At 37.2% G+C, this 21,654-nt stretch overlaps 2 protein-coding genes across 2 annotated transcripts; one reads left to right on the forward strand and one right to left on the reverse strand.

Moving 5' to 3' along the window:
* The first annotated feature begins 1,020 nt into the window (after nucleotides 1-1,020).
* Nucleotides 1,021-4,710, forward strand: LOC118827342 (flavin reductase (NADPH)-like). Its single transcript, XM_036598664.1, has 5 exons — nucleotides 1,021-1,265; nucleotides 2,575-2,725; nucleotides 3,137-3,338; nucleotides 3,473-3,637; nucleotides 4,150-4,710. Exons 2-5 carry the CDS (start codon nucleotides 2,591-2,593, stop codon nucleotides 4,308-4,310), a joined length of 663 nt encoding a protein of 220 aa, XP_036454557.1. The 5' UTR covers nucleotides 1,021-1,265; nucleotides 2,575-2,590; the 3' UTR covers nucleotides 4,311-4,710.
* Nucleotides 4,711-6,553: 1,843 nt separating this feature from the next.
* On the reverse strand, nucleotides 6,554-20,354 carry LOC118827341 (solute carrier family 13 member 5-like). Its single transcript, XM_036598663.1, has 12 exons — nucleotides 20,248-20,354; nucleotides 16,631-16,759; nucleotides 16,412-16,548; nucleotides 14,952-15,160; nucleotides 13,923-14,103; nucleotides 13,691-13,813; nucleotides 12,109-12,318; nucleotides 10,976-11,082; nucleotides 9,092-9,210; nucleotides 8,604-8,765; nucleotides 7,318-7,455; nucleotides 6,554-6,838 (listed from the first exon to the last, which is right to left on the reverse strand). The coding sequence occupies exons 1-12, from the start codon at nucleotides 20,347-20,349 to the stop codon at nucleotides 6,680-6,682; spliced, it is 1,776 nt and encodes a 591-aa protein (XP_036454556.1). The 5' UTR covers nucleotides 20,350-20,354; the 3' UTR covers nucleotides 6,554-6,679.
* Between the last annotated feature and the right edge of the window lie 1,300 nt (nucleotides 20,355-21,654).

Raw genomic sequence — 21,654 nt, forward strand, 5'->3', positions numbered from 1 at the left:
AATGTGTAAGTGTCCCAATACTTTTGTCCATATAGTGTTTAAATATGTTGCACGTTTATATGCTCCTTAACACTTTCAGACCTACTGCCTTTGCAAACACGATGTCAGGTCTGCACATTATAGAGTCAGTCAAGACACGATACATAAATCAAAGCCTAAATGCAGGTCCGGATTATTTACTCGTTCGTGTGGAGGCTGCGGGGACAGTTTGATCCATTTTGCTGCCTCTGCTGATACAGAGGTCGACCCGTAGTGTTCAGAACTTTGGAGGAGGTGGTTCATCGTCTTTTCCTGCAAATTACAGATCACTCAGACATTTGGACGCCCTTCTCACACACTGCCTGTGGAAGCCATCGAGAGTTGTTTATCGGCAGGTTTGTCTGTCCGTGCAGTTCTTTATGGAGCGAAAGAACAGTTTAATCAGCTCTTCTCCTCCTGGTCTTGATTGCTAAGCCTGAACGTGAAAAACACGCCCCCTCATTATCATATGAACGAAGAAATACAGAAATAAATAAATGAATTAATGAAAAAATAAATAAATGAATACATGAATCAAAAAATAAAGCGAACAATTGTTAAAAATATAGATATGGAAAAATATAAAAATGGCATTAATAAAACAAAATAAATAATACAGAAATAAATAAATTGAGAAATATATAACTGCAGAAAAAGGAAATATGTGTATAATTACAATCACAATAAGCAATATATACTTTATTTAGTTTTTTTATTTATTGATTCATTTACTGAGCCATTTATTTTTTAATTTTATTTATTTTTCAAATCTGGTCCTCCATACAGAAACATTTACACAAGCAAACAGCAATGACGACATTTCTGAAAGGAAAAACGCACCAACAGTGCCTCGCAGCGTGATAATGGAGTCAATGCATGTTCATATTTATCCACACTGAATATTCCTCATGTGGACACCGAGAGAGCGACTTTTTGCCTTTCTTACCTTTGTTTGACTGCGCATGCGCCATTTGTTGCTGTTTCATAACTTCAGCAGAGTCAAATCGAAGATTTCTCTCTCTGTATCTCTCTGTCTATCTCTCTGTCTCTCTCTCTCTCTCTCTCTCTCTCTCTCTTTGTGCTGCTGATATTGAGCGTTTGGAAACGTTTGTTTTCGTTCAGTGTGAGGGTGGACCTATAGTTTCGTAAGACAAGCCTGCAAGACCATCTTCTTCGCCCAGAAACACGGAAGGACACGGACAGCTTTTTAAACATCTGCAAGACGTTCACGCACCTGTGTAGTCCCTGTAAGTCGCTGCAGTGCTAATGAATCTGATATATTTGAGCTATTTCAGTGCTAAATATGGCACAGTATGGTGTATGCGTACACATTCAGGGGAATGATGTTTATATACAGTGTTATAGTCTAATAGGCGAATATGCTTGAACGGTACGTTGAAACTGTGTTATATCAAATAAAATCTCCTGAATGATCGCCTGACAGTGTCCAGTCAGGGCCTTTTAGTTTGACTGTCACCTCTTGGTGAATATAAACAGCGTTTTATGACACAATTCCGGATTTATGGCTAATGTTTACATTAGAGGGCACTTTATCTCTTCTGTGCAGAGCTAGTATTACATTAACCCTTTATAATGGCCACATCTGAAATCTCCTTTGGTCTGAATGTTATTTGAACTTTGACTAAGCACAAATCAAAAAATTTTTTTTGTAATTATAAGGCTTTTTTCTTGTTGAATTTAGTCTTTTGGCCACATGAAACTACTGAGTTTTAACAAAGCAATAGACTATCCAAATTTGATTTGGAATAAAATATGAAAAATGCATTAAAAATACTATTAGATGATCATTCAAGGTAATAATATGCAAGATTTGATCACCGGTCAGAACAAGTTCTGTGGCATTTTTCCTTCATGCTGAACTTAATCTAGGTTTTGGGCATAAATATGTTAATAAGTAGGTTGCTAGGCAGTTCAGAATCAGCACCCAACACTGTGCTACAGACTAGAGATATGAGGACGCTGTGTTTTTGTCTCCGAGGTTTTGCTAAACACCTTCTCCCTAGAGCTCTGTGTTCCTACAGGTTTCACCTCCAACCCAAATCTACCACACCTCATTTACTAATCAGGACTTCTGATAGGGCTGGGCAGAACTGATAAAATTCAACAGTATAATATTTTTCAAATATGTCACTGTATCAGATGGTATTTAAGTTTGCATTAATAAAGTTAATGAATCAGTGCTTCCTGAGTGCTACTCTCTGCTGAAAGAATGGCTAACAAACCTCACATAACTTGTTTTGATTGAACTGATTTGTCTTAAATTTGTTTAAATGTACACATTGCACAGTATTGCAAAGGTTTTTTATATTTATCTTTTTTATAGATTTTTTTTTATTGATAATATTGATATTCCAGTGACGACAATACTCTAATTATAGATATTCTATTCTACTAACTTTTGAAGTCCATAATTAGATAGATAATGTAGGGTTTATTAGGGTTAGAGCTATAAGGGTGACCACTAGTCTGGGTCATGTAGAAACTGTTAACTGGTTATCTTACCTGTCAACATTTGTCTGTGCTCTTTACATGCAGAGGAACTTGCCTCAAGATGAAGATCGCCGTTCTTGGTGCCACAGGGCAAACGGGGCAGCAGCTGGTTGGCCAAGCTCTACAGCAGGGGCACATAGTCACAGCCGTTGTGAGGACTCTTGGAAAACTGACTGTAACTCATGACAACCTCAAGGTAATTCAACAGGCTTTATTACACCACTTCTAAAAGGTCAGAGACAAAAAACAATGACTACGGAAAAAATTGTTGGGTGTTTGGAAACACTAAATTTACCATTAAAGTCACAAGAAATGCATGAAAATTAATTATAGCTCTGTCTGAATCCGTGTAGCTTGACACCATCAGATGATGGTTCTCTTTCTTCTGCATAATGAATTTACCCTTTGATGGTCATGCACATAGAGCAGCTGTATGTGATTAACATCAAACAGCTCTCTCAGGGCTCAAGCCGTTTCAGAGAAAATGTTCAAATAGTTCATTTTATTTGACCTACCAAAGATGAGCCCAGGCAGTAACCACTTTGCACAAACGGCATAAAACTCAGCCTATTCCTTTCCTTTTAACACATATTCTATCACGCGATAGGTGGTTGAGGGGAATATTTTCTCAAAAGACAGCCTGAAACCACACTTTGAAGGCCAGGACGCTGTTATGTCATGTCTTGGGTTTCCACCGGCTCCTTTGGCTGGAGTCACTGGCTACACTGAGTCTATAACAGCAACGCTCAGCGCTATGCGAGAGGCCAGAGTGAATCGATACATCACCATGACGTCATGGTACACTGAACGTAAGTATCTTAGCCTCAGTTAATACTGTGTTCATAAAGCACTTTAATCATGAGGCTTGATGTTTATGCATTCAAAAACTGTTGTAAATGTATGTTTTATATGCATTATTTAATTAATTAATTTAATTTAACAGCTAATTCTGGCAACAAAGCTTCCTTCTTTATCCGTTACATGCTGCTGCCAATGATTGGAAGCGTTTTGAGCAACATGTACAAGATGGAGCAGGTTTTGCAGGAAACTGAGGACATCAACTGGACTGTAGTCAGGCCACCTGGACTCCAGAATACACCTGTAACAGGTGAGTTAAAGAATATTAACTTTATGTTTGTTATTTTAAAGTCAACGTAAAATCCGAAAATGAGAGCTGGGTGAAAGCCTTGACTTAAATGTATGAACCTCAGCTTTTGGACTGTTTCATCCTTTAAAAAAGATTACCAAATAGAAAATCCTGAAAATACATAATCAATATCATTATGATGCAGCTGACGGGAGATTCTGGATAAAACGATTTCAAGCATTTGACTGAGCGTCAGTTGGATATGTAACTGTTGCAAATGTGATTAGGCACATTCTGTTAATGCCTTTTAACATTATAATGTGAGCAATGAAGTTGCTTAAGGTCGATCATAAAAGCCTGCATACCAGTATGTTCAGGGTTATACTCAGGATTTGGAAACACATTTAATTTTTTAGCTTATGTTACTGATTACATTTTTAAACCTTTTGTCAGCTGTGTTTGTGAAAGGCTCTGTTTAAAGATACTAAATAAACAAAACATCGTCTCTCTTATTATTGCCGTTCTCTTTACAGAAAAAGAGATCCTGACTCACGAAGGTTACTATGTCCCTGATGAGAATGGCATCCCTATAGGACAGAGCGTGTCCAGAGCAGACGTCGCTCGCTTCATGCTCTCTCTGCTCGGCACCAACTCCTGGATAAAGAAAGGGGTGGCCATCATCACCAAATCATAACACATACACCTAAACACTAAAACAGATTCTCGTTTATTGCCTTTACCACATGTTGCCTATATACGCTTGTTTTCAGTAAACATCACTGTTTATACATAATCTTTAACTATAAGGGACGGTTTATATTAATAACCAGATGCCAAAAATATTTTTTGCCAATGCCTTATGAACATTCAATTCAAGCTCTTCACAGTGCATTTTAAGTAATGAGGGTAAAATAACTAATGAGTAGAGGAGTCTTGGTTACTGCAGGAAACTCCTTTTTTATTCCAAAGCAATGGATTATCTTCTACAACTGCTTCAAGTACACAATCACAGCACTTTGTCAATCAGGGTTCACAATGTGTTACTTATTAAAGGATTGTATGTTCTTACTAATAAATATATTCTTAGCATTGCCTGCTTTTAGTCTTCGGTGTGGTCAGCCACAATGTCCATTAGTACAGTCCTATAAATGGGGCTTTATCAATGAAAATGTAAGGTGTAACCACTACTGAAGAACCTTCACAAATTTGTCCCAGTATCTGTCAACAGTCTATCTAGTCTAGTTGTGAAGTATAAATATTACTTAGTCATAGAATATCTTTGCCTTTCCTTCTACTCTACCTAATGTCCACTAGATGACTTTCCTTCTTGAAAATATGAAGCAGCCTTCTGAAGCTGTACTGAAGCACTACTGTTAGGTTACACTGTTACACTAGTGACTTAACCCTTTTCACAGTAGACAAAAAATATAATTTCTGCCTGTTTTGGAGGTCTCTCTGTTAAAACGATGCCTTTTTTCCATTCAATCAATATATTTTGATGGAAATGTTTATGATTCTCAAAACCTTGTAGGTGAGCAAGCAAGTCAAAATATGGTGTTCATATGCTTTTTTTTCCTGTTACAGTTGCGCATGATGTGAAAAAAGCTTCAGTTGTTGTCACAGCAGAATACTCCCCTTTTCACCCCTCATTGCTCACTAGCAGCTCAACCAAGTTACAACATTTCACACACAGAGAGCCAACAGTGTCCTGACTAATCTGATGACAGATTTACAGGGAAAATATTTTATTTGATTATATTAATTAAAAATATCCAAGCAGAATGGCCACTGAGAGGGCCTGCAGAAAAAGGATACCCACAATGAAGGTAGAATTTAAAGGTGAGTTACAAGGTTTCTTCTGTTCTCAACCAATCAAAACATGCTACACACATGGTTGCTATGGTGCTAACAAAAAACTGTAATTGCTGTAGATCCTTGATATTATGTGGAGATTCTCATTTACAAAAGAATGAGAAAGAACCATTCATTGAAATGATCTGTAACACTGTTCATGCTACATGACACACATATTCATGTCTTCATAGCCTTATGAAAAGTACCTTACAGCAGGGTTTCTCAACCACTGGGCCATGGACCACAAGTAGGCCATGAAGCACGCTTTGGTGGTCCTCGGGCCGGTACTGAAGAGGACCAATGACATTTTCAAACGGTAAACAATACTAATACAAGCCATGCAGCATCGGCACAGCACAAAAACATCCATTTTTTGTTCCTTGTCTCAAAAATGCACAAAGTGTTTGTTTTATTTTACACTCGTACAGTAAAAGAATACTAAAGGAGTTCTCCTATCTACTCACATTTGGGAGGTACAAGTGTGGCACTAAACAGCTTGAGCATGATCTGGTGTTTCCCTCTATACCGTCTATAAACACTTTTTCAATTGTTGATTTCATTTGCATTACAATTTGCATAACTCATACTGGTATAAGAAAATACAGATCTAGAATTTAATAGGTGTTGTGCAGTGTGCACACAGAACCATATGACACCTTTTTACTATGTATTTAAGCAGTATCGAAAAACAAATAGTATTTGCTAAGTATAACATAAAAAATAGTTCAAATAAAGCATCCAAGTAGAAATTCTATCTCTTACCTTTTGCATCTTTATGGTATATAGATTAGGACAGACAAGAATTCTGAAAATGCTTCCCTGAACATAAAATACATTGATTCAAAACACACTTATTATAGAAGTCAATGGGCAGGTGATTCATCCCCAGTGCAACTGCAGATAAAGCAGACAGATAGATTAGATTAGGTTGAAAAATGTAAGAGTATGTCTTTAACTATAAAAGAGAAAGTGGAGTGATTTCAGTCTCTTTTGTGTGTTCCTATTCCATTTGCTAAATCACGCAGCTAAAGGGAGTCAGCACACCTGAACAGATATGTGTCCCTCACTTGAATATGAATAATACTGCTCCAAGGCTGGCTGCAGCTTATAAAAATGAGACAGTTGTGTGTTTTCGACCTTTCCCCGTTTTGTCCCCGGCTTTGTTAAACTGTGTTAACTGTTTTGTCCTCTTTCATTCTTCTCCTGCGCTCAGGGAGTAGTCGCTGGAAACATTGAAGGGGTGGGGGTGGTAGTGACATTGGCCCATGGGGGAATCTCATTCAGCTGGAATATAGCAGTGCCCCAAGTGTGGACCGCAAAGTTGATGCAGAGGATCCCTAGCAGGTTCAGCACAAAGCCAGGCTTTACCTGTAATGAAGTTACAGCCGTGAGTCCATGTCATACAAGCCACTGAACTGAATGGAAGTACTGGATGATATATTGTATATACCAGTTTACTGGAATTGGTGCCACTTGGCAATGTTGATAACACAAACTTAGATGTATGAAATTAGCTGCATGCTTCTTATATATATATATATATATATATATATATATATATATATATATATATATATTAGGTCTGCTTTCTGTAAATGTGTTTTCTGTCTGGTTAATGTAACTTCTCTGGTGATGTGTCAAGAGACGCAGGACAGAATTTAACAGTTAAATCAAGACTAAGCTGTAAAACATTCTTTTACAATAAGGTACCAGTCCTCAGAAAGCGTAGGAGCACACTTAAACATCTGATATTGAGATATATTTGAAAAATATGGTATAAAATTTTATCAATACTGCCTGGCACTATGTTCCCAACATAAGACTGAGAGGAAAGAGTGAGGCCTCACCATGTCTATGATTTTGAGGTTGGCGTAGGAGAATGCGATGGCATTCGTGGGCGTGGCCACTGGGAGCATGAATGCGAGGGATGTGGAGATGGTGGTCGGGAGCATGATGTACAGTGGGTGCAGACCAACAGTGCTGGCCTGGTAAAGCAACATGAGCAGAAAACATCAAAAATATATAAGGGGCCATATTCTGTATTTTTATTTAATTTTTATTTTTTTCCCTAAAAGCCACTTAGAATGATAGTGTAGTTTATGACACTCCAGCCTCCATTTCTATTAGAACAAAACAGGCTGTTTTGTTAACGTCTTTAAGACTTATCTAAGTAAACGACATCTGTTAAAATTAGCTGCCCCATATTGCACTTCATTCAAAAAGACGCCTAAGCTTAATTATAAGGAACAAAATGTTTGGGTTGACATTTGAAACTTCAGCCACTTTTTTCTGAAATCTTAATCTTTTGAAAGGGTGCAATGATGCTTTTCCTTCAGCCAGCAGCAGCATGACAGGCCATACTATTTTAGACTGAATACACGGTCATTTGTACATTTGTTGGTACAACCATGATTAATTCAAAACAGGCTGTTTTTGCAGCTTAGTTTTCATATGTGGACTGTACTGTTCACTGTGAAGTGTAGGGTATGTTTTGAAATGTTCACATAGTATTTAAACACGTATTTAAAAAAGTGAGAAAAATATGGTTTTCCATGATAAAAGCCACGTGTCTAATTGATTTGCATGTGAAAGCTCAGACCCAGAGTTTCCCAGTAGAATGTTGCCCAGAGCATTACACGCCCGCTGCCAGACCAGACAACCTTCTTCCATTACTCCAAGTTCCAATGCTTGCATGCCCATAGTTTTCTATGACGGACAGGGGTTAGCATGCACACTCTGACCAGGCTACAGTTCAAACCAGTAGGGACGGCCTTCATTGTCCATGTACATTGATGAGCCTTGGGCACCCAATACCCTGTCGCCGGTGTGTGATTTGTACCTCTTCTGACCACTGTTGGTAGGTACTCACCGCTGCTGACCAGGATCCTTGCTGTTTCAGAAATGCTCCAACCCAGTCGGCTGGCTATAATGATTTGGACCTTGTCAACAACCGACTGTTTGCTTACCATCTAACGTATCTCAGGCCTTGACGCCGCTGTTAGATAACCAAAGTTATTTACTTAATCTGTGAGTAACAATAATGTTTTGCCTCATCTGTGTAGACAAATCTGCCAAACAATCTTTTAAATGATTTTAAATGTTTTGAAAGTGTTCAAAAAAACAATCGTCTCACCATAGAGGCCAAAACAGGCAGCAAAACTGTGATGATTACTGCACTGTTGCAGATTTCAGTGAGCATAGCAATCACAAAGCAGAGTAGGAAAGAGAGGGCAACTGGTGGGATGTTCTTCAGGGGCTCCAGAGTTTGACCAAGCCACAAAGACAGCTCAGATACCTAGGCACAAATAGACAGCCAGACACAAAAAGAAAAACGTAATTTCATCTTTTGATGTTTCAGCTTTATGTAATTGGATTCAATTACACAAGTATGACATTGCTTATCGTGATGTTTGACTTGTTAATTTTATCAGTTTCCCCAAGTGTGTAATTCTCTCTACAGCTGTTAACACTGTTATGACTGCTGCTCTGTTAGTTATTGCTGACTGTGCTCGTATATTGCATATACAGAGGGATTGTACAGCAACTGAATAAACAGATAAAATATAGCTATTGGTCACAAAGTTTCTGTGTTCTGGGCTGTCATTGACAGGTTGTGCACACCTCGCAGCCTCTAGCCAGTGCAAAGGCACCTCCTAGCAGCAGCATGATGTTCCAGGGCAGCTTCCTCTGCACCAGCTCCCAGTGCAGCAGAGTTGGGGGAGCCTTCCATTTCCTCCTACCTGCCAATGAAAGAGTAAACAATTCTTATTATATCTGACTGAGCAAAGGATAGCATCAGATTCTCCATCACATTTGTTTACCATACTCTCCTGAAACTCAAGCCACGCTGTTTAGCACAGTTTTCATTTCCCCTTGTTAAAATTACTTGAACATTAAATGCATGTAGCTGGCATGGACATGAAGCTGCAAGCTGTTTTCTGCAGATAAAAACTTTCAGAGGTACCTGTGCAGTTGAACAACAGCAAATTTGACCACGTATTCGTATCTGTATTAGTATCTGTTTAGAATGCTTTAGAATGCATATGTTCTATGTGAATAATCGATTCATATTTGGTTACATCTGTACAGCATGCAGAACTCAGTAAAGCCTACATAATACAAATACAGTCGTATGCAAAATTCGGACTGTTAAACTATACGTTTTAGTGACTTTCTAAGTGAAAATAAGTTAACACATCCTCTACATATGAATATGACATTTTCTGCAAATTTTAGAGTATAATTTTTATTTATTTGCTGAATTTAACATATTGGACAACATAAAACTTAAAATATAAAATGTGCCATAACTTTTATGCTTTAAAAAGACATTTTATGCTTACATTTTTTCCAATATGTTAAATTTAGTAAAAAACAGTATTTGTGTATTAGACTATGCAGACATTTGTTTTCTGTAGAGGATATTGTTACCATTCCACAGTTCTGTAGCTGATATATAATGAGAAATGCTGAAATCAGCTGGGCTCACTTTGCAAGCACAGGAGCACGTAACACTCCACACAGTATATGATCAGTGTTACACTAATTTAAAACAAAATAATGTAAAGTAAAATACACAGACAGGCTGAATAGAGATGTGTCATGTGATTTAACATATGTGGTATATTAGGCTACTAGTGGTTTTCTCATGCATAAACTTTTTGCAAACATTGTCCCTCTGTTCCTGTATCAGCACATATTTAATATTTAATGCCAGCTCATCACTACTTAAAAGCTTTAAATTAGTGCATTAGACCAAACTACCAACATTGATGATGGTAAACAAACTAATTACAACTTTATTTTATATTGTGGTATATGTGATATATTTTGGTATGTGCTGCTCCTGTAAGACGGGTTTGCTAAGATAGGCGCCGTCTTTTTAAACACAGCAGCAGATGCTGTCCTACTAATACAATTAGACAGCAGCAAAATCTGTCTGTTTTAGTTCCAAAATGTGGTGTCCTCATATGAGGCTGCAGAATCTCAGGAGGATCCTTCTAGAGAGCTGTTTTAGTCCAAGAATTCATTGTGGCTGCTTATTTGCTTGGTTGGTTTGTTTTTTCCATTTCCATTGTGAACAGTTAAACCACCAAGTAAGCCTGCCACTCAACCACTTTGCCACTTTTTTAGAGCACCCTTGATTTTGTTTACTTCTATTCCTGCTCACACAATTGCTGGAATATGAGCATTTTTATATCTTATTTCTGCTGAGGAGGCAACCCTACTACCAAGAAATAAAGCTGTAAAGATTTACAAGTACTACAAGTGTTTATAGGTGTTTAATTGTGTAATGACATAGGCAAGTGTCAGTTGCTATGAGGTCCAAGAGGAAAGAATCTCCGGCATAATTCAGAATATCTAATCACAGTACTCATGAATAGACCTTCATTTGTGGTCAGTTGAGTTTGGCAAGGGTTACTCATTTCCAATAATATTAAAAACCTGTCTGACTGAAACCGTCAGGAAAGTTTTATAGGAAAGTTATAGAGAAGCAGGACATACCACTTATGTCTAAAGAACCAGAATGCCAATATGAGCACTCAATTTTGGAGGGGATGATGAAGAACAGCAGGCAGACAAACATGGAGACTGTGGTGTCTGTAACAAACCTAAAACACAAAGCAAAATACTGGTAATTACCAACATCTAAAAATGCAGAGCCTAAAATTCTCATCACATGGGTATACAAAGTTTCGACTGAACAAATTGTTCTTCAGTAAATGATTTCTCCTTGAAACAAAAGTTACTTATTATCATGTTTATGGAGCTCTTATCTTGTCAGTGAATCTTGTGATCTGGGACTGTTCTCCCAAAGTACTTCACTGGAATGACAATGTCAAATGGCACACACACACTACATAAAAAAATGGGAATAATTAATAACTTATACATTATACGTTATCACTTATACAGTGTAGATTTAAATATTACAAACCAGCCACCTGATTGTCTTTTTAAAAAAATTTAAAAAGTATGTCAAGCTTTTCTGGGAACAAAAAGTTGTTCAATGTTATTAAATTACAAATGATAAAATATAATTTAGTTATATAATTTAGTACACTATATAAGTTTTGGGGATCTGGAGACCTCTCTGGTGGAAATGTGTAATTGCAAGCTATGTGCAGAAGAACATTTTGTAACACTGGTCATGTTTTGAACCTTTTCCCCAAGCAGATGAATCTGTGAACTCAGTCAAAACCTAGTGAAGAATGTGTCTTCTGAGGATTTTAGTGAACTGTCTACTATTGTCAACATATCTTCATCAGCATAATGTTGACCTAAACATCGAGCTGAACCTTCTTTTTGAGCCTGTGTGTGCAACGTTAACACATAAAGAGATAAAACTCTGTTCTCCATTCTGAGCACATCTAAAAATCTTAATTTTTCACAGCTTTCAACAAATTATTTGGGTCCTGTGAAGTTAGAGTACTGACATCACATTAGAATTATTTTATACACGGTCGTGCACCTAAATATAACTACAACTTTGGTTTTATATAATAAAAAACATCACTTGAACAGTAGTGTATGACCACTGCTCCTAGTATATTGGGGCTGAACATGGTGATATACTATCCTTGTTTGCTGTAGAACCCTGTCTGGTGGAATATGTGTGGTTTGTGGTGTGAACTCACATTCTCTCCTGGTTGAAGAGCAGTGAGGCCCAGCCGGTGGAGAATCCAGGCTCGCGTGTGAACCAGAGCAGCACAAGCAGCAAAAAGAGCACCAAGACACACCACTCAGCGAAGCTCATTCTGCCCAGCTTCCTGTACTCACTCTTCATCACTGCACACACCTCCCTCTCACTGCTGCTCGCCTTTCTGCAGCCGAATGTTTTCTTCACACTGGAGAGAGAAGACATTTCGTCACTGTCAGTACAAAACCTCATATCTCCTGACCACTGATCCTAATTTCACTGATAACCAACATACAGACATCACTGTCATGCAAAAACCTTGTATCTCCATTTTTGCTGTTTGTTACTTTTGAACATTATAGAAAAAAATACAGTTACCCTTTGAATTGTGTAAAAATTCATGATGTATGGAGTAATAAAATGACTTTTACAAAATTACTTTTGAAAAAAATATTTTTACAGTAACTTCCTACTTTCAAGTTTTTTCAGTCTCCTTTAAAGTTTCCACTTTGCAGATACTAAGTTTTGTTCCAACAGTGATAATATGTTCCTATACATATATCACTGCTGTCATAACAAAACCTTTTATCTCCGAAATGGAAACGTTTTGGGGGAAGAACAAACGTTCTTAAATTTTAATGTAAGTTATTGTAATGAGACTTTATTTTGGTCCATTCATCATGAAATATCCACACAAAGTAAAGAGAAACTGGTCTTTACAAATGGTAGAAAACATAAAAATGATCTGATGAATGCCCTCAGGACGTCCTGTGCATATTGCAGAAATAAATGTACTTAATAAGAACATAAGAGATACACCACTTGCTCAGGAAATACATTGTTCACCTAATTCCGTGTAATGAAAGAAATAGTTTAAAAAAAAATTGTTTGCACTGTTTTCTTCTTGCCGCAGATGTTATCATTAAAGACATGTTTGGTGTCTAAAGTTTATTTCTTTAGTTTTGCACTGAAGCCAGGAGGCTAATGTTGTTAATAAGTAGCCTAATGGAAGCTTATAAGCCAAGGTACACTCTTATATAAACTTGATTATGTGGTTTCTGACATTGTATGACATACTGTTATCTATAAAAATGGACGGAAGTATACTGCTTCACTAAAACAGTAGTGTTGTTTCTAATCATCTTAAAGCTGGGAATTCTGTCGAATATGATATGATGTTATGATTTATTTATGAAGTTTGCATGAGGATAATTGGTGGTTGTGGGCTTTCATTACCTGTTTCTGGTACAAAACTAAAGACGCAAACATCAGAACACTTAACATGTCTTTGCTGATTGACTACATTTTGGAAAAACTGGAAAATTCAAATCTCTCTATCTCTGTAATTTTCCTTTAGGCCTTTAAGCCGTGGTAGCAGATGAGCACTCCTGCTATAAACTGACGACCAAAAGGTTCAGCTAAAGAGTTCCAGTAAAATCAATTACTTTAAATTCCATGTGCATTCACAAATAAGAGCTGTGCCAATCAAGCGACAGGCTTAAAATATTTAATTGAAATACGCTAAAGATGATGTGACACTAGATTAACTCATGCACAGTATATGCTGCCTTTTGACTTACTTGAAGCCAATGTACATGAACTGCAGCCACAGCCAAGACACAGCCAGCATCAGCACCATGTTGGGGAAGGAGAATATAAACCAGCTGGTATAGTTGATCACGTCTCCATTTCCAGGAAACAGTCTGCATTGAAATTGAATTGGAAATTATGTGCACATTTGAATAACGTTTTTTCATTTGCATCACTTTTTTCAGTGTACCGTCACTGGAATGTCTGATAAAGTGCTATTACTTTTCCATCTGGCCTTTGAGGATGAGGTTGGAGATGGAACCGGTTAGGGTGGCTGTGCCTCCGATGCTGGCAGCGTAGCACACACATAAGCTCATTCCTTTGCTGAGTGTCTGATACTTCTGATTATGCTTCAGCCTCCTCTGCTCAGTGCTGAAGGGTTCTTCAGGGTTCTGCTCCTCCACTTTAGAGAAAAGATCTGCTGCTAGTCACCTGATTCTCCATTGCACAATTATATAATAACATTAGCTTTTACTGGCTCTAGACTTTTGTCACTTTAAGACTGATACATGCAAATGGCCAAGCAATGTTCTAATTTCTGTCCTACATTGTGCCTCATTCAAAAAGCAAAAATCATGATGAAACACTCATTATAACCTCAGTGTGAATGGACAGGGCTAAACTGCAGTAGGCTGAATAGGTGGATATATAAATGCATTGGATTTTGTGACATCACAAAATCAATGAATTCAAAACAAGCTGTTTTTGCAGCTTCATTTCTATGTATGGACTAGGGAGTCTCACATGCAGCATCAAACAGAGGACACTTTGATTTTTCATAATATGAAATAATATTAAAGTGAAATACTGTCTTAACAATTAATAGTGATGTCATGTCTCAGTGACTGATTTTAAAGTTTTGCTGATATGATCCAACTATTCTTTATTTAATTTGTACTTTTATCTATAAAATTATTGGAAATTATGCTTCTTTTCTTTCTTTTGATAGTCCTGTTTAGGTTTTCTAGTGATAGAGTTTGGTTTAGGTTCAGGTTTTGGTTTAAGATTAAGGTTAGGGGTTAGAGTCAATGTTAGGTTTAAGGTTAGAGAAAAGTTAAGATGAATTTAAAAGATGTTTAGTGGAATGTGAGTACAGTAAGCATCTATAAGGCATCTTCTTAGGACCAAAATGAATGACATCACAGCTTTTCTTAGGAATTGTATATTTGAGCTGCCGTGCTCAAATGATATAGATAATACACATACTTAGGATTTGTGATTAAACTGCATTTTGTCCCTCCACCCACATACCAGCATCCTCAGTGCTGTGCTTGGTCTCTGTGATGTGTAAAGCCTGACTGTCTCTCTTCTTCTGCAGCTCACGCTCCTCAGCCTGAAACTCACTCTCTCTGAGGTGTTCCAGCACAGAGTGGACGATGGGCAGCATCATTGCCGTGGCCGCCATGTTACTGATCCACATGGATAGGAAGGCAGTAATGCTCATGAACCCTACCATCAGCCTGAGAGAAAGAGAGAGAGAGCGAGAGAGAGAGAGAGAGAGAGAGAGAGAGAGAGAGAACTGTGCAAAAGTCTTGGGCACCTCAGAACACAGCAGAAGGTGTGTTTTTGCTTGTAAATACACCATATACCTTCAGAATATGATTAGAATATTAGCATATGTTTATTTGCACATGTTCAATGCAAACTAACATAAATACAGTACAAAGAAACATGAGTGTACTTTTTTGAAAAAAAAAGTAGTTGATATCTTTAGAGCTGGTGTTCAAAACAAAGTTTGGTTCCAGATTTCTCCTGGACGCCAACAGCCATCGCATAGATTATTAAACTGAGCTCCAACACCAGCATGCCTGATTAAAATCAATGAAGTACTGATTAGCCAAACCTGGTACTATGACCACTAAATATAATACTGGGCTGCCACAAGGAGAGGTTTGGAGATGATAAATGGACCAATACAAATGGTCCAAAATTACTTGTAAATATATCTTGTTACATTAACTTCCATTACAAGTTAATAATGTTTTTTTCCTTCTTCTGTGAAGTTACTATTTTGGAGAGGTTTTGCTCAGACAGCAACAATTTGTAAAGTTAATGATAAGCGTTAATACATTGATAATTATTAAGTTAATGTTGTATTTATTTTAATATTAGTATTTTGGGAACTAATAAATGCTTACTGCCCAGATAAATAGTGTCTTAATTCTAATTTTCACTGGTACCTTAAACTTTTGCACATTACTGTATGTTGTGTTTTAAAGGCCCGAATCATACATTTGTTCTTGTATTTTTCATCATTTATTTTGATCTGATCTGATTTTCCAACCTTTCATTATCCTTTAGAAGATAAACAAGCTGTTTTATTTTTTTTTGTGCATTTAAGATTGATATAAAATAAATGAGCTCTGTTCTGACTGGCTGTGTGTTGGTTTTTGTGGAATCACATAAACAATGAATTTGGAATGGACTGTTTTTGCAGCTCAGTTTCCACATTTGGACTGTATGCCCTATATTATACCATGACCTTGAATCTATTAATTATAATAATAATAATGATAATAATAATAATTTATTCTTTTATTATTATATTATTATTATAAAAATCCTATTTGAGGCAATATAGGGCATCTTTGGTTTAACTTTCCTTACTTTGCTAAACTGTTAAAAAAAGCAATAGAACAGTAAACGTCATGTTGTGTTCTATTGCTTAAACTAATCTGAGCTGCATTTGGTCATGTAGAAAAGGCTCTTACAGCGCTGGCTTCACCCCCAGCAGCAGAGGTATGCCCAGGGCGAGGCGTTTATGGAGGTTCCAGTACTCCACAGCTATGGCCACTATCAGCCCACCAGCGCCAAGAATGTTAGCATCACTGAGGTACTGCAGACACACCTGCAGAGGAAGCACTACATTAGTTACTCAGCTGGAGGCCCATGTGTACAGAACCAGGATTTGCTGGGTAAAGGGTTCCTACCTGTTCAGACCTCATGATGCCCATCATGGGGAAGAAGATAACGGGGAGCAGTGAAGTCACCGCCAATGGAACACATTCTGTACACCAGTACAGAGCCATCAGGATGACCACAAAGCCACATTTAGCCTCCTGGAATTTAAAGTGTGTAGAAGAGTGACCACAAACTGACAAGTACACAATGGCCACAGCACAACAACATAGTGTAAAAAAGTACTCTGAGTTAAACAATTTAAAATTATCTAGCCAAAAGCATCCCATAGAGCAGCGGATGACAAACACAAACTGTGCACCAGAAAGATGAGCTATCGTCTCTAACTTTACATCTATAAGGTGAAGCTACAAAATAGGTGTGTTTCATGGAGTGGACAGTAAGTGGACACTGCTGTGTTTGATCTTTGCATACCAACACAAAACTCACTAATGTATCACTACATGTCAGTGTTACTGCAGTGTTCAGAATGATCCCCCACCCCAATAAACACCTGCTCAGTGGCCCTGTGGGATTGTTTGTGGGACTACTATTGAACAGAGTAAAGAAAAGCTAACAAATAATGTAGAGAAACAGATGGACTACAACCTGCAACCACTGAACTACAAAGTACACCTATATGGTAAACGGACCTGAAAAAATGCACAATGGATGAAGAGAAAATTTTATATCCAATAATGTGGCCAGTGACTCTATATTATCAACTGTGGGGTGTGATTAAAAACAATACATCATTTACATCATGTGATATTATAGGCAAAAAAATCTGTCAATATCAAGACACAGATGTATCTATGTGTTATCATTATTAATAATATTTTTAGGCCATTGTTAGGCTAATAGACAAAGTTTGTTTCTTTTGTAGTCTATAAGACAGGGCTGAAAAGTCCTTTTCCTTTCTGGTGAGACCAAAGCTTCTGTCAGTGGTGGTAGTAGGAGTGGTTAGCCTATGGTAGCCTAGACCATACTGGACCTTTAAGTGAGAAGCACCACTGGCACTGCAATTTAGTCTATGATGAAGTTAAATCCACAACTGAAAAATTCGCCCCAAATGGTACTTTCTCCCACTACACATTTAAAAATGATGGTTCTTTAAGAGTTCTTTAGTAAAGAAACCATAAACATTCAGAGAGCCCTTTGCATGATTAAAGCATTCTTTGCATTATGAAGAGGGTCTTCAGATTGATGGAAAATGTGCTGTTGATGGTTCTATGTAGAACCCTTGAAGAACCATCATTTTAAGAGTGTATATTTAGTCCAAAGAAACCTACCACTGTAAGCCACTCTGGACAAGTGCATCAGCTTAATATGCACATTTTTTCTGCTTCCCAATTCTGTTTTCCTTTAGATAACACAGAGAGTTTTCAATTGCAATGCTCAGCATATCACAAATCTTTAAAAATCTCAAAAGAATCATATGGTGGTTCAAGTATCACACTCTGGGGCTTCTAGTGAATCCCCACTCCCTCCCCCCCAGTTTCAATTTACTATTATAACTATAGTGCTTCTCTCTCTGATAATAACAGTAAAGGTAATTGTGCAGGGTAATAGACTGGAGAAAGAGCTGTGCACTCTATTATAACAACAACGTACGGCAGAGTATGTCATAGTTCAACAAAGACTATCATGACAAGAGGGTGAATGAAAGTGAAAAGCCACTCAAACTGGTTTCTGAAAAAAACCTGATTGTCAGATAAGGCTTCCTGGCTAAGCAATCTGCCAAAAGATACTAGACACAAAGTTGCAGGTTACAAAGCTGCAAGTTAATGTCTGTAAGAAATGTCAGTTTTTAATGAGTCTGAAACTGTGTGACCAGTTCACAGAGCAAATAAAACTGTAGTTGGTGACATTGTCTTAGCCATAATTGTAGACAAATCACTGAACTTTTTCTCGCCTAATGCATTAAAGAGGTTTAAATGGCATCTTCCACAAAGGCAAATGATTCAAAAGGCTCAGAAAGCCTAACACATTAAGAAAGGCCTACTTGCCTTAGGCCTTATTCAGACTCATGCCAGCATTCACCACTTAATAAATGGAACAACACTGAAGACAACTGAGTAAATTTCCATGGAGGAAATATTTTACAAAAGAGTAAATGAAATATTTAAATAAATTAATACACTTTATATTCTCTATTATTTGAATATATTCTGCCCTCGTTGTTAGAGTAGGTTAAACAGCTCAGCAGATTAACAGGCTAACACACTTCTCCAATATTAATCAGAGATAGGCTTTAATTTTTAGTCTTTACTGAAGTATTCACTTTAAAACAACATACAATAACGTGTTACCTGAATGTCCGTTATAAGTTTCTAAAGTCCATGTTTAAGCTAGAAATTAAAATAAATGTCATGAAATGTGAATAGTAACCACTGCTAGCTTGGCGTTAACGTAAGAAATCCCTCAGCGGCTAGCACAAAGTAGCACAATGCTAGCAGTTCAACTCAATTCAACTCAAGAAAAACCAAATGATGCCACTGACTGCACTGCAACTACATCTTATATCCTTTATTTTTTTCTTCTTATGGTTAAAGAGCTTATCTTTGCTGTCCAAAGAAAAACAAGTATTTTAAAACTGTAACTTTAAAAGAGAGGGCAAAAACGTTCTTTACTTTCAATGCAAGTTAATGTAAAGAGATTTTATTAGAAGCAATTTTGTAGTAGATAATGTAAAAAACAGCTGATGAGCTCAAATTATGCAGAAAAGTAAAAATTGAACTTTAAATTGTGTATCTATGTCTTATTTTATGTGCATGTTTTTGAGACTTCTCTCGTTTCTTTATTATCTATTTCACATATTCTGTTTTTCTGTCTATTTTATTTCTGTTACAAAGCACTTTGTGACTTTTCTGTGAAAAAATGCTACACAAATAAAAATTTACTTACTTACGTATTAGCATTGCAGTGATGAGCTTGTGGCATCCAAAATAATGAGAGAGATTAGACACTTTTTGCTCAAAATCTACAATCTGCTGTATTTTATGGTGTGAATAACACTCTCAGAATAAACTGGGGTGGTACCCCTCGTCATTGGGGTGGTACCCTCAAGGGTACATCTTCAGTACTTTTATCTAGGGAACATAATTGTACTAAAATTCATTGCAGTTAAATTTTTGTTGTAATGTCTCCACACACACTGTCTCATCTCCAGGCTTTTTATTTTATTGTTCTGTTTTAAATCATTAGATTATGAAAAGGTACAAATTTGTTCTTCCTTTGGGAAAAACTTATTTAAGGTACCATTTAGACTGTTTGTGCCTTGATGAAAGAAAAGTGAACTGCACAGAACCTTTATTCAGACAGTAAAGACGCTATTTAAAAAGTGCTCTTGGAAGTGCATTTTGGAAGTAGCTTGTTAATACAAAAGCCGTTTTCCAAGCTCCAGGAGAAAGTCTGGGGGACCAGCCATATTATCACATAGTGCATATTATCAGTGCATTACTAAATGCAAATAAGACAACTTAGTACATGAATGAATAACTAGAATTGAGCTGGATAAAAGTGCTCTTAAAATTGCATGTATTAAAATTCAGTTACCACAGCTGCTATGAAGCCTGCAGACACAACATGCATCACTATATACAGTCTTCAGGACCAGATCTGCACACATATACACACATATTCTTACCGAAGTGTTGACAATGAGTGGTAAAGGCAGGAGCAGCAGAGGTGTCAGGAAAGCCACCAGAAAATTTCTATAATCCCACAATCGTCTCACAAAGTTCCCCATAATCCAGCTTCAGCAAGAAGAACAACTACAAGAGAAGGAGACTGACTTAAAAGGGATTCTTTTTTTATGAAAGCAGATGGTTTATGATGTAGCTGAGAACATATGATTGCAGAAGATAAAGCAGGGGTATGTAACACATGCAGAAAGAATTAAACATTAACTTTTGTTGTTCATGAAGCTGCAGGTAAGGAAAAGTAACATATACATATTCTGAGGTGTGTTATTCTGATAATAAGGCAACACCAAGACTTCATAAAGCCTTCAGACGGAGATGCTTGAGAAGGGGTTGGTGGGGGGTTATGGTGTTTGGAAGCAGGTGGTGTCCTAGATTGTTGTGCTCATGAATCTAATGTGTTACAAAGATCAGGTATTCAAAGTTTTTATTCACTCTTAATAATTAACATCTGGCCTTAGGCGGACTTCTTCATACTTTAAAAATGTGCAAAAAGTTTTCTTTAAATAAAATGTCCATCGAAAGAGAACCAAAAGTGGTTCTTCTATGGTATCGTTCCAAAGAACCTGTTAGTTTGACAGTAGTTTTGCTGATACTGTGTCAGTATCAGAGCCAATACTGGCACTTAAATGCAGTATTGGTATCAGTGATGGGGATATCGATACCTATGACAGAACTTAACAACATGTCGGCATGTGGGATGACAAGCAGCAGTAAAAATGCTCATGGCAGAATCTGTAATGGCAGTTTTTGGAGTTAAGAACCCACTATCAGAGCTGCTTACCTGAACGGCTGAGCCGCTTCTTTCAGTAATCACTCATCTGCCGCTGTGTGGTCGCTTACAGTCTGAGTTATTGTTATTGGGAGTGGAAGGTTTAGTTGGACTCTAAGTGTGATGATAGCCTTTAGCCTTGATTTAGCCTTTAGCATAGAGTCCTCTAGCCCCCAGCTTGCGGTGCACCTCTGTCAATCAGCTCTACCACTCAGCAGCGGGGTCTTGCAGCGTATTGCTTCAACTAAGCAAGAAAAAACACAAAGTCGCTGATACCAACAGCGTGAACGACAGTGATATTTACTGAACTGACACTCAATGACGCAGCATGAGTGAACAAAATGCACGTATGACACAAATGACTTTGGATGTGAAACAACATTCAGCTCCATTTTTGAGCCAGAGAAGCTGCTGTGTGCAGCTGTTTTTAACTGTTTTGCTGAATAAAGATATTTTACATTTACTTAAGTTATTAAACATGGTTCTTATTACTTATTATATAATAGTAAATAGTAAATACATACATTAAATAAACAAAAATAAGTTTTCTTAAGCATCTAATAAATATAATCCAACAAGA

This window comes from Colossoma macropomum, unplaced genomic scaffold, assembly GCF_904425465.1.
Source record: "Colossoma macropomum unplaced genomic scaffold, Colossoma_macropomum, whole genome shotgun sequence".
In the NCBI taxonomy this organism is placed as follows: Eukaryota; Metazoa; Chordata; class Actinopteri; order Characiformes; family Serrasalmidae; genus Colossoma; species Colossoma macropomum.